This window comes from Lactuca sativa, chromosome 5 (genome assembly GCF_002870075.4).
Source record: "Lactuca sativa cultivar Salinas chromosome 5, Lsat_Salinas_v11, whole genome shotgun sequence".
NCBI lineage: Eukaryota > Viridiplantae > Streptophyta > Magnoliopsida > Asterales > Asteraceae > Lactuca > Lactuca sativa.
The window spans coordinates 303,873,121-303,887,627 of NC_056627.2; the positions used below are offsets into that span (position 1 = coordinate 303,873,121).

At 39.5% G+C, this 14,507-nt stretch overlaps 1 protein-coding gene across 1 annotated transcript; it reads left to right on the forward strand.

Annotated features, from left to right (window-relative positions):
- The first annotated feature begins 4,488 nt into the window (after nt 1-4,488).
- On the forward strand, nt 4,489-5,253 carry LOC128126053 (uncharacterized). The gene has a single exon (XM_052763778.1). The coding sequence runs from the start codon at nt 4,489-4,491 to the stop codon at nt 5,251-5,253; it is 765 nt and encodes a 254-aa protein (XP_052619738.1).
- The last annotated feature ends 9,254 nt before the right edge of the window (nt 5,254-14,507 follow it).

Below are 14,507 nucleotides of genomic sequence, written 5' to 3' on the forward strand. Positions count from 1 at the left end.
TAACCATAATAGCTAGACCATGTTGGTTATCATAAGTACAGCTATCCTAACACCCAGGTAAGAGTAAGTGAGGAGACTCACCAGATACTACGACACGAAAATCTAGCACCTGAACTTTCGGATCTACACTCCGCCTAGATAACAAAATAATTAACTCTAATTAATAATTAAGGTCCAAAAACTCACTTGCAAATCCAAATCCCATGGCTAATCCTTCTAAGGGTAAAAGGACCATTTTACCCTTCACATGGTCTAAAAACCCTAAATATTGACCAAAGGTCAAAGCCAACGAAAGCCAACGCTCAGCGAGTACGCTGAGTGTACCAATCTTTACGTAGGGTGTACAACAGGGCCAGCTTTCATCAGGGAAGTATTAAGCTACGTTGTGCGTAGCCAATAGTAAGTCCGACGTACTCCGTTTGCCTCTATTTCCACTAAGTTAGTGTCTTAATCCATTAAGACAACCAACCCAACCACATATCTGACCAATGTACGATGTCTTAATCCATAAAGTTGTTGGCTTTAAGCCTTTTCACCATGTTTTGAAAACCGGACCGGACCGGCCGGTTCGACCGGTTCAACCGGGAACCGGTCGCGGATCCGGTTCTTTAATGCTAAAAAACCGGTATTCATGTGAACCAATAAAAACCGGTCCAGTTGAACCGGTAAAACCGGTCAAAACCGGAAATTTTAAAAAATATTTATTTTTTTTTCATTTTTTGTATTTTTTATATAATTAAATATAATTATGCATCATCCGGTTTTTCCGGTTTTTGAGACCGGTCCGACCGGTTGGACCACCTGAACCATCGAACCGGTAAGACGATCGGTTCAGTCTCCTGTCTGGTTTTCAAAACCTTGCCTTTTCATGGTTAGGGAGGACTCAATATAAAAATCTTCAGCTTCTAATGCACTCTAAGCTACTTTATTCATGCATGAACCAAAAGGAATGATCAAGGAACCATTTTTGTGAATCCACAAGTCCCATAATACATGAAAGAACATCTATAAACCCCTGGAGTACCCCCAAACTCATAAAGGTCTAATCTTTGGGGACAATACTATTAAAAATTCGAACATGGAGATCTAATGAAATGCTTTCCAAGATACAAACTTTATACATGAAAATGATGCATAGGGAGGGAAGTTTTCTGGATCTACAAGCTTGCTAACACCCACTCCTTTTTCTCTAGTATCCTTCTTTAACTAAAAGCACCAAAAACACCTAAATGAACTTGCAAGGCTCACACAATCACCTAAACTTAGGATTAGGGTTTAGGGAAGGTTTGGAGGATGATAAGGGTAAGCAAAAGAGGACTTAATGTTCTTTATATAGGGAGCAACCCATGGAATTAGGGTTTGGAGTATGGGCTAGTACGCCAGGCGTACCACACGTATGCCCAACATACTAGTTGGCTATTCGCGATCATGCATTCTGCATGAGTACGCTGCACGTACTCATAAGTACGCGTTGCGTACGACCTAATCCGCAAGTCTAAGCACAGTTTTGGAAGGCTAAGCACAGTTGTTCATCGGCCGGAGAAATCTCTTTGTTATACTTGCTATAGATTAAGGTCTTCTCATTGGCATCATATTCATTACCAAAGATTTTGTCATCTGCTGAAAAACTGAAAACCTTGTTGATAAAGATTTTAATTCTGGCGAACAACCTTCAGATCCTTGTTATGGATTTATCCTTAAAAAATAAAGGTACAGGAGATTCTGAAGAGCAACCTTTCAGATCATTCGTTAAGCTTCGTTGAAAATGAAGATGGTTTTCAAGGAAGACTAATGATTAAACAAGAACTTCTTTCAAAAAATTGAGATAACAGATCTTAAAATAAAGAAAGAAAATATATTCAGAAACGTTCATTCAAGATTTAATATTTTGAATACGTTAAAAAGAAAAATGAAATATTTTACTTCATTAGTACAAAAGAAATTTATGTCGACATAAAATATACTACATTATCTGTTTATCTACCACTATTAACCAAAGAACAAATAAATTGTAACCTAAAAGATATTCCTACATAAATAAGATCTAAAATTAGAATGGTCCACATCGGAGCAGTAAAAATTCCAATCACATCTCAATTTCAAGAAGGAATTCATTCTCCAATATAAATGGCCTTGATTGATGATAGAATTAAGCATCGACAAGATTGTATTCTTGGTGTAGCCTGAGGAAATCTAGCTTACCAAAAATCATGTTTTCAGTTTATCCTAAATTTGCCTTAGATCTAAAATCAACAAAATTAAATAAGGTTTTATCTTTTATTCATCACTTTGAAAGAAGTGATCTCATGAATCCAGGAGATAAACCCTTCACAATAACCTACCTCATAGGATATGCATTAACAAATAGTCATCATAGCGTAGATTATAAAAAAGAAGAATACATAAAACTTGAAGATGTATTATGTGATAACTTAAATTTAAGATGTAGAAATATATATGTAATTAGATTATATCATCATAATAAAAGGATTAAATTCAAGGAATAATGAGGTAATTAGTGGAGAATTATGGGGATTAATGGCAAAAACCGTCATCTTCATTAGGGCTGTAAATTTGAGCAAATGAAAGGGCTGCACCAGTTGTAGACTTAGGTGATATATATAGCTTGAGAAATCAATTGGAAACCCCATTGGAATTTCGAAAAGGGTGAAGAATCGAGGAAGAAATCGGAGGTAGAAGGTTGTGAAGGATTTCAGAGTTTTCTTAGAAATTAAGGTATGATTATTCGAATTAAGCTTAATATAATAGCTTAGATTGATGTATATGCATGGTAAACGTATTTTGGTTCAACCTACAGTCTCAATTCGATCAAACCAATAGCAATTTGATAAAAATCTTAGGAATGAAACTTTTGGTATAATGAACCCTGAAATTTGTATGATTGTGAGTTTATTTGTTAAATTTTATTGATAACAAGAAGTGGAGATGCTTAATGGTGATTTTACAATTAAATTTTACAAGATTTTTCAAAGCTTTCCAGTTTAATAAAAATGGCAGAAAAGGAAGAAAACAAGAGTGTCGGGTGAGGAAGAAAGCTAGTTCGGGTATGGAGGGTCAACGTGTGCCGTAGCTTTTAGAAATAAAAAAGAGTTTAATATTATTGATAATTTGTTTACTTTTTCATGTGGTTAGAAAAAAAATTGTGATTACAGCGAAGCAAACTGTACATTTTTTTTATTACCTGTTTGCAAATCGATGTATATGCCATTTTCTTTTCAAATATGAAAATACAGTATTAGCCCCTCAACTTTTAAAACTATTTATTTTACACTATCATATAGGAAGCTGGAATTTTCAGATAGAACCCCTGAGTTTTATAAACTTACCAATTCTTTTGAAGTTGTAGGATTTAACATAGTTCGGTTTTAGCCCTACACTTTGGTATAATATAGTTCAAAATAATTTCGGATATTACAAATAATCCCTTCAAGTATTTTAACGTCACTCACTTATTTAATTATTGATTATTTATTATTCTAGAGCATTTTTAACGGGAAGTATTATAATCTTCTAAAAGAGTTATTACGCGTGTCATAATTAACGATGGTCGAATGATGTTGATGGTTGAACCAAAATGGAAGCATGGGATGTTTGATAGGATTATAGTCTTAGAAAATATTTGTTGGTGGAATGTAGGGTGTGAGTGGCGCGGCAAGCTCCGGTTAAGTCCTAACAGCCAATAAGGTGAGTTTCGTGTGAATTTTGTGGTTGTTTGCATGAAAAGTTGATTCTAAATTATTTGCAATTATATGCTACTGTTGTTATTGCTATGGATATTTGTGTGAAATTTTGTGAATTATTTCATATAAAAGGGTGAAAATGGTGGGTGACATATAGGGAACAGGTGTATTTACACGGTCTTATTATTAGTCGTCGTACGAGGTGTTAGTACGCGGCGGAGAGCTTACGCTCTGTTTATCTAGACGTAAGCATATTTGTTGTGCCCGGCGGAGGGACTCGTTCCCTGAAAGTGACAGTAGTTCCCTAATGTGTCACCAAGGGTGGAAAGAAATGAAAAGATTTATATTGATAAATTGTTGCATTATTTTTATTTTATTGACGTCAATATGCATGAAAACCACGAACTCACTAGGCCCTAGGCTTACCCATTAGAATCTTTAAATGCACGCAACCCAGGAAATTACGTAGCAAGTGGCAGCGGGAATGGAAAGGATAAGGTTCAGACTTGAAGAAGGCGACAAGTTTTGAGGAAGACGTGGCGCACCAAGTGTTTAATTAAATTTCTAATTGCTTTCGCTATTATTATTAATAATTACTTTAGTATTTGAATCTTGATTTTTGGAAGTTTTGGGAATATGTTAAGTTATATTTATATTTGAAATTTGGGGTGTTACAAGTTGGTATCAGAGCGTGGTTTAAGCAGATTAGTCGTTGTTTAAACGCCTAAGCTTAAACGGGAGGAGCGGTACATCGCCTAATCTGGAATGCGTCTCGTTTGTAGGTACTATGGATCATGGAAAGGCAATCGTCGATGGTGGGGTGTCAGTTGAGGGTACTAGTGGGTTACTTCCCCACGAGAAGTTGAAGGCCGAGTCAGAGCTCTCTGACTCGGAAGGCAATCTGGAACCAACGACCCCACTCAGCCTCTCTGAACGGGATGAAGAAGACGAGGATGTGGAATCCGAGGTGGAGCCCGAAGAAGATCCTGAGGAGGAGCCCGAAGAAGATCCTGAGGAGGAGCCCGAAGAAGACCCCGAGGAGGAATCCGAGGGAAATCACGTGGAGTACCATGCGGAGCAAAGATACGAAACGTTCCATATGCCTTATGTGGAGTACACGCCAACTAGTCCTGGTACCTACTGGGAGCGACTTTATAAAGATGAAATGCCACAGACACAGCTCGAGATTCACAGTTTAAAAAGAAAGATTGAAGAGATAGATGAACATAGGTCAAGGCTCGTACAGGAGAACCAAATAAGGGTTGATGCTGCTATGAAAAGTAAACGCAAGATACAAAGGTTGGAACAGGAGGTGTCAGAGCTAAGGAAACTGACTATCACTAAGTTGTGGGAAGGGTTTGTGGCTTGGGCAAAACAAGCCAAGGCCACGACTTACGGATTCCTAGATAAGGTGGTTGGAAGAGAGCCACCTCAGGCCGAGGTGTTGGTCATTCAAAGTGGTCCCGGAGATCGAAAAGCTAAAAAGATAAGGAAGTACTTGAAGGAGGGAAAGAGAATATTGAAATATGATGACATCGTTTTTAAAAATTAGAAAGTAGGAGTGCAATGATTTGTCTTTTTTGTTTCTTTTTTTTTTATTATTTCTCTTGGTTGTTGGCTTGAGTGACTTGATGTGAACAAGACGTATGCCTATTTTTGAAGTTTTTGGAATAAAATTTATGTTTGTTATACTTATTGTGTTATAAACATAAATATGTAGTTGATATGTCTTCACGAAGATCTGGGAGGTTCACTAGGGTCACTCCGGAGGAAGAGCGCATCCCAATTGGAGCTTATGTTAGAGCACCAGGAGATGTTCCAGAAACCCCACTGAACCCGAATGCTAGTCGTGGACGGGGCCAAGGAAGAGGAAGGGGTAAAGGAAGAGGCCGAGGTGTTGTTACAGCACCGATACCTGTACAATCGGCCCATGGTAGCTCTGGATCCCACCGCGGTCGAGGTCGAGGTCGTGGAAGGGGTCGTGCGGCAAACACGATCACTAGAGAGGAGTTGGCTGATGAGATTGCTCGAGCAATTCGAGACACCTTACCGGATGTAATTGCTCAGGCACGAGAAGCAATAATGGGTGAGTATGAAGGTAACTTGGGTGGAGGTGAAGAGGACTACGATTACAGTACACCAAATATGAGTCGTAAACCAAGTATTGCACAACCCACAAGGCATCATGGCAACCACGATCGGCGGGGTTGTAGTTACAAGACGTTCATGAACTGCAAGCCACCCATTTTTAACGGAGAGATTGATCCCGTTTTGTCATCAACATGGATCATGGAGATTGAGGGAACATTCGATACTAGCAAGTGTGCGGATGAGGACAAGGTGATTTATGCTGCGACAATGCTAAAAGGGGAGGCAATACATTGGTGGGGCATGGTGAAGGAGGTTAGGGGGCATGAGGCAGCCAAGAATATGTCATGGGATGATTTCCTAAGAATTTTTAAAGAAAAATTTTGCCCTCGTACAGCGGTTAAACAGTTGGAGGAAGAATTTTTAAGGTTGGAGCAGGGGAATATGACTGTGAGGGAGTACACCACAAAGCTCACGGAGAAGGCTAGGTTTGCCGAATTTTACGTATCTACGGAAGAAAGAAGGGTGGAATGCTATATTTGGGGATTGAGAACAGCTATCCGTGAATTTGTGCAAATTCAGAAACCGGGTACTTTCCAGTCTGCTGTTGATGCTGCAGAAGGTCGTGAACGTGAGAAGAATCGTCAAGGTGAAGACAGGGCTTTGGGGAAAAGAAAATGGGAGGGTACAAATAATGATTCGAAGAAAGGCAAGACTTCAGGGCAAGAACGTAAGGTTGATCAAAGCTCTGGAGTAAAGCAATGTCCGAAATGTAACCGTTATCATAAGGGGGGGTGTAACATGAATCAGAAAGTTTGCTACAAGTGTGGTAAGCCAGGGCACATAGCCATAGAATGTAAGACAGGAAGGGTATGTTACGGGTGTGGTTCCCCTAACCACATTAAGTCGGAATGTCCTCAGAGTAAAGGTAACAACAATCAAGGCAGGATAACAGACAATCGGTCGACGGATAAAAAGGCTGACACTGGTAGAACAAAAGCTAGAGCTTTTCGCATGACGGCTCAGGAGACCCCGGATGTGGTGACAGGTACTTTCCTAGTAAACTCAGTTCATGCTAGGGTGTTATTTGATTCTGGTGCAAATAGATCTTTTGTGTCTTCTACTTTTTGCAAAAACCTGGGTAGAAATGCAAAGACTCTAGAACATGCCTTAGAAATTGAAACTGCTGACGATCATTGGGTAGTAGTAAGAGAGGAATATGATGATTGCTCTATCAAAATCGAAGGTAGTGTGCTACCATTAAAATTATTACCTATAGCCCTAGGTGATTTTGATATTGTTATAGGGATGGATTGGTTGTCAAAAAACCAAGCGATTATAGATTGTGAAAATAGGATTGTTCAAGTTTGGATGCCAGAAAAAGGAATGGTAAAAATTTACGGTGATCGGCGAATTAAGGACTCTATTTTGATATCAGTGACTAAGGCAACTCGTTATCTAAAGAAAGGGTGTCAAAGTTATTGGGCATATGTTCTCGATTCTAAGAAGGACAAGCCTGGAATAACACATATACCAGTTGTACGCGAGTTCCAAGATGTGTTCCCTGATGACCTAACTAGCTTGCCACCGGATAGGCAAGTGGAGTTTCGAATCGATCTTACCCCAGGAGTAGCACCGATAGCTCGTGCGCCCTATCGGTTAGCACCAACCGAAATGAAGGAGTTGATGACTCAGTTGCAAGATTTGCTCGGCAAGGGTTTTATTCGGCCCAGTACCTCACCGTGGGGTGCACCAGTACTATTCGTCAAGAAGAAGGATGGGACAATGCGAATGTGCATTGACTACAGGGAGTTAAACAAGGTGACTATAAAGAACCGGTATCCATTACCGAGAATTGATGACCTATTCGATCAACTCCAGGGGGCAAGTTACTTCTCAAAGATCGATTTACGGTCAGGGTATCACCAGCTGAAAGTCAGAGAAGAAGATGTGTCGAAAACAGCCTTTCGAACTAGGTATGGTCATTTCGAGTTTTTAGTAATGCCATTTGGTTTGACCAATGCACCAGCTGCATTCATGGATCTGATGAACCAGGTGTGCAAGCCATACCTAGACAAGTTTGTAATCGTCTTTATCGATGACATATTGATATACTCTAAAAGTAAGGCAGACCATGAGCAACATCTGCGGCTAACACTTAGTTTATTGAGGAAAGAAAAATTATTTGCCAAATTTTCGAAGTGCGAGTTTTGGCTTCGGGAAGTCCAGTTTTTGGGACATGTTGTAAACGAACAAGGTATCAAGGTGGACCCAGCAAAGATTGAGGCGATTGAAAAGTGGGAACCACCAAGGACCCCATTAGAAGTTCGAAGTTTTCTTGGGTTGGCAGGATACTATAGACGGTTTATACAAGACTTCTCGCGCATAGCTGCACCGCTAACTACCCTGACAAGGAAAAATGTGAAGTTCGAATGGAAGCCAGAGCAAGATAATGCCTTTAACGTCTTAAAGGAAAAGCTTAGCAGTGCACTAGTATTATCTTTACCAGAAGGCAATGATGGCTTTGTTGTTTATAGTGATGCATCCAAGTTAGGTTTGGGGTGTGTTTTGATGCAAAACGGTAAGGTGATTGCTTATGCCTCACGACAGTTAAAGGTTCACGAGCGTAAATACCCAACACATGATATGGAGTTGGCTGCAGTAGTGTTCGCTTTAAAGATTTGGAGACACTATTTGTATGGGACAAGGTGTCAGATCTTCACTGATCACAAGAGTTTGAAATACCTGTTCGATCAGAAAGATCTGAACATGAGACAGCAACGGTGGATGGAACTATTAAAAGATTACGACTGTGAGATATTATATCATCCGGGGAAGGCAAATGTGGTAGCTGATGCACTAAGTCGTAAGGAAAGAAGAGAACCACCTAAGATTCGAATGATGAAGATTAGCATAACCACCAGCTTACTAGATGATTTGATAAAGAATCAAGAGGAGGCCTCGAAGGAAGAGAAATGGAAAAGTGAAAGGGTGGCGGGAGTAATACAATCATTGGAAAAGGATAGTCGTGGCTTGAAGTGTTTCCAAGGAAGGGTTTGGGTACCACGAGTGGGTGAAGTGCGTAACTTACTTCTCAAGGAAGCGCACATGTCAAAGTACTCAATCCATCCGGGAACAAACAAGATGTATCAAGACTTACGAAAATCTTACTGGTGGCCTGGTATGAAAAAGGATATAGCCTATTTTGTTGAAAGGTGTTTGACGTGCTTGAAGGTGAAGGCTGAACACCAAAGGCCATACGGTCAGTTACAGTCAATGGAGATTCCAGTGTGGAAATGGGATCACATCACAATGGACTTTGTGACTAAGTTACCAAAGACACCAAAAGGTTATGACGCGATTTGGGTAGTTGTGGATAGATTAACCAAATCGGCACACTTCCTTCCGATTAAGGAGACGTACCCGTTAGAAAGGCTAGCTAAATTATACGTTGACGAGATAGTGAAACTGCATGGAGTTCCATTATCTATTATTTCGGATCGGGATAGTCGTTTTACGTCGACATTTTGGGGTAGCTTCCAACGAGAAATGGGTACTCGAGTAAAATTGAGCACGACATACCACCCGCAAACAGATGGCCAAAGTGAACGGACAATACAGACCTTGGAAGACATGTTAAGGTCTTGTGTTATTGATTTTGGAGGGTCGTGGGAAACTCATTTTCCGTTAATTGAGTTTGCCTACAACAACAGCTATCATGCAAGTATAAAAGTCGCACCATATGAGACTCTATATGGCAGGAAGTGTAGAACTCCATTATGTTGGAATGAGGTGGGGGAGAAACAGTTGGCTGGACCTGAACTTGTTCAGCAAACTACCGACAAAATCCAGGTGATTAGGGATAACATTAAGGTTGCTCAGGATCGGCAGAAAAGTTATGCAGATAAGCGGAGAAAGCCAATAATGTTTCAGGTCGGTGATAAAGTTATGTTAAAGGTGTCCCCATGGAAGGGCATTGTTCGTTTTGGTAAGCGGGGGAAGTTAAGTCCTCGCTACGTTGGACCCTTTATAATTAAGGAACGAGTTGGACAGGTAGCCTATCGATTGGAGCTACCAAGGGAAATGCAGGGCATTCATAGCACATTCCATGTCTCTAATCTAAAGAAGTGTCTAGCGGATACCGCCATGGAAGTGCCACTTCAAGAAATTAAGGTTGATGAGAAGCTACGATATACAGAAGAACCCGTTGCGATTATAGATCGAAAGGTCAGAAAGTTAAGGAATGTGGAGATACCACTGGTGAAAGTTCAGTGGAAGTATCATAAAGGTTCGGATGCAACATGGGAGACCAAGCGAGATATGAAAACTAAATACCCTCATTTGTTTGCTTAATTCAAATTCCGAGGACGAAATTCCTTTAAGGAGGGAAGTTTGTGATAACTTAAATTTAAGATGTAGAAATATATATGTAATTAGATTATATCATCATAATAAAAGGATTAAATTCAAGGAATAATGAGGTAATTAGTGGAGAATTATGGGGATTAATGGCAAAAACCGTCATCTTCATTAGGGCTGTAAATTTGAGCAAATGAAAGGGCTGCACCAGTTGTAGACTTAGGTGATATATATAGCTTGAGAAATCAATTGGAAACCCCATTGGAATTTCGAAAAAGGGTGAAGAATCGAGGAAGAAATCGGAGGTAGAAGGTTGTGAAGGATTTCAGAGTTTTCTTAGAAATTAAGGTATGATTATTCGAATTAAGCTTAATATAATAGCTTAGATTGATGTATATGCATGGTAAACGTATTTTGGTTCAACCTACAGTCTCAATTCGATCAAACCAATAGCAATTTGATAAAAATCTTAGGAATGAAACTTTTGGTATAATGAACCCTGAAATTTGTATGATTGTGAGTTTATTTGTTAAATTTTATTGATAACAAGAAGTGGAGATGCTTAATGGTGATTTTACAATTAAATTTTACAATATTTTTCAAAGCTTTCCAGTTTAATAAAAATGGCAGAAAAGGAAGAAAACAAGAGTGTCGGGTGAGGAAGAAAGCTAGTTCGGGTATGGAGGGTCAACGTGTGCTGTAGCTTTTAGAAATAAAAAAGAGTTTAATATTATTGATAATTTGTTTACTTTTTCATGTGGTTAGAAAAAAAATGGTGATTATAGCGAAGCAAACTGTACATTTTTTTTATTACCTGTTTGCAAATCGATGTATATGCCATTTTCTTTTCAAATATGAAAATACAGTATTAGCCCCTCAACTTTTAAAACTATTTATTTGACACTATCATATAGGAAGCTGAAATTTTCAGATAGAACCCCTGAGTTTTATAAACTTACCAATTCTTTTGAAGTTGTAGGATTTAACATAGTTCGGTTTTAGCCCTACACTTTGGTATAATATAGTTCAAAATAATTTCGGATATTACAAATAATCCCTTCAAGTATTTTAACGTCACTCACTTATTTAATTATTGATTATTTATTATTCTAGAGCATTTTTAACGGGAAGTATTATAATCTTCTAAAAGAGTTATTACGCGTGTCATAATTAACGATGGTCGAATGATGTTGATGGTTGAACCAAAATGGAAGCATGGGATGTTTGATAGGATTATAGTCTTAGAAAATATTTGTTGGTGGAATGTAGGGTGTGAGTGGCGCGGCAAGCTCCGGTTAAGTCCTAACAGCCAATAAGGTGAGTTTCGTGTGAATTTTGTGGTTGTTTGCATGAAAAGTTGATTCTAAATTATTTGCAATTATATGCTACTGTTGTTATTGCTATGAATATTTGTGTGAAATTTTGTGAATTATTTCATATAAAAGGGTGAAAATGGTGGGTGACATATAGGGAACAGGTGTATTTACACGGTCTTATTATTAGTCGTCGTACGAGGTGTTAGTACGCGGCGGAGAGCTTACGCTCTGTTTATCTAGCCGTAAGCATATTTGTTGTGCCCGGCGGAGGGACTCGTTCCCTGAAAGTGACAGTAGTTCCCTAATGTGTCACCAAGGGTGGAAAGAAATGAAAAGATTTATATTGATAAATTGTTGCATTATTTTTATTTTATTGACGTCAATATGCATGAAAACCACGAATTCACTAGGGCCTAGGCTTACCCATTAGAATCTTTAAATGCACGCAATCCAAGAAATTACGTAGCAAGTGGCAGCGGGAATGGAAAGGATAAGGTTCAGACTTGAAGAAGGCGACAAGTTTTGAGGAAGACGTGGCGCACCAAGTGTTTAATTAAATTTCTAATTGCTTCCGCTATTATTATTAATAATTACTTTAGTATTTGAATCTTGATTTTTGGAAGTTTTGGGACTATGTTAAGTTATATTTATATTTGAAATTTGGGGTGTTACATATTATCATAAATAAGACATGTCAAAGATAAACAACTTTGTGACATAGATCCTCAAGATAGCTCTTGGGCTTTAAACATAGCAAAAAAAAAAAGACAAAAAGATTTAGGAGAAAAGCTACCACCTAGAATCTCAATAGATTCTCATCATATAGGTGATATATCCAAATCCCTAGAACCTACTCCAAGTGATATACTCAAAAGCATAAGAAGTGTAACATCCCAAATTTCGAGTCCAAAAATTTCTTTTAAAACATTACTAATTCATAATGTTAAGTCATTCAAACATACAAAAAGGGTTTATATGACAAATTATAGTTTAATTTCCAAAACACTTGCTTAATTATCAGAGTAAACATCCCAGGCTAACTTGTCATGGTGTGTGCACTACAACCCTCCCGAGCTCCTCTTCTGAAAACTAAATACCTGAAACCAAAACTGAAAACCGTAAGCATGAAGCTTAGTGAGTTTCCCTATCCTACCACATACCACACATATCTACTGATCCATACATGACATACATAACATTGTGCACATAACCACATACTAGGCTCCAGTCCGCTGCATTGGGTCTCGCCCGCTATCAGACCCCGTCCATTACCAGGCCCCGCCTGGCTTCGAGCCCCGCTTGGCGTACAGATCTGTTTTCCTTAGGCCCCGCCTGTCTCCGGGCCCCACCCGCTAACATATACTAACATACAATCATATCACAACACATAACTAACATACTCTACTGGATTACTGTACTAAGGCCTCGCCTATCTTGGGCCTCGCCCCTGTCCTACTACTGAAGAATCATGGAACCCCGTCCACGCCCCTACTGACAGTGAGATACAGGCCCAGCCCACACTCACTCTTTTCCTCACTTGGGCCTCGCCCCTGCTCTACTAATAATGAGGTATGGAACACCGTCCACACTCTGCTATTGGTGAGATACAGGACCTCGCCCACACTCACCTCCCTACCAGGCACATACATGTATCACACAGACAACAAGTATAACTATCATACAAACCATTCCTTGGGCACTCGCCCGCTAACATTGGACCTTAGTCCCTAATGTCATACTAGAATATTATGCCTAGGGCTAACTCGCGGGTCTTCCTACTCATAACTACATGGGCCGACATTGTGGCGGTAGACCCATTCACACAAAGGGAAACTCACCTGCACTGCTGAACGTTGCTGATAACCCTTTGGCCGTTGTCCGACAACTTTCTCAACCGCTGCTCCACTAGCTCCTCGAGCTACTATTATCAATATAACACTTAGTTCCAAACTGAACTCTAGAAGTCAAACTAAGTCAACTCTGGTCAAAGTCAAAGTCCTGGTCAAAGTCAACCTTCCAGTTGACTCGACTCACTGAGTCAACTCATAGACTCGCCGAGTCCCTAAGCTCAGAAACTCACCAAATACGACTCAACTCGCCGAGTCACCCAAAGACTCGTTGAGTTCAACAATCTCTGAGTACCATCCTGTCCAACTCGTTGAGTCACCACTCAACTCACTGATCTGCGTCTTAACCAGAAAAGGTTGAGATTTTGCGGCCAAACTCGCCGAGTCCAAGGCAATCTTCAACAAACTCGCTGAGTCGTTCTTCCAACTCGCCGAGTCCACGCTCATATTTATAAAACTCGCCGAGTACACCCCTGTGACTCGCCGAGTCTCTTTAGATCTCAATCCATACAGTGGCTTTTCGAGCCATGCAGGGGCTCCAATCCATAGACCCACTCTTCAACAGTCTATCCCCCACGTAAAGTTGCAAACTTTACGTGAAACTAAGGAGCTAAAGGCCAAAAACACTCTAGGGCTAGGGTTTAAGACAAAGAGGATTCACCAATAACTTATTGACATAAACTTTATGACCTTCTGGACCATCCCAAGTCTAGATGTCACAACTAGAAATTTTGTGTCTTGTAATCACAACACTCAAGTAAAATATTGAATCAAAAACTTAAGAGCATGTAAGATACTTACTTCATGGCAACAAAATTTCAATCAAGTACACCATACAAGCATTTCAAATAGTCAACAAGTAATTGGAAACCCTAGAAGTTCTTGTGTAGGTCCATTTTGGACTAGGACTTCCTTATTGGGCCCAAGGGGCCAATAAGCTTCCAACTTGGCTATCTTGGGCTTAGAACCTTAAATGGGCTCTAATTGGACCCACTTTCATTTATTTCCAACATTTTGGGCCATATTGGGCCTAGAATGAAATAAATCAATTATATGAACTACTATGGACCATAATTAACCTAATCTAGCCTAATAAAGCATAAAAATCACACTTATATTTTATAAGGCCAACAATCATTCAACCTAACTCTAATATGGGCTTAGTGGCAAAAAGCCCAAAAATCCTTTCTCTCCTC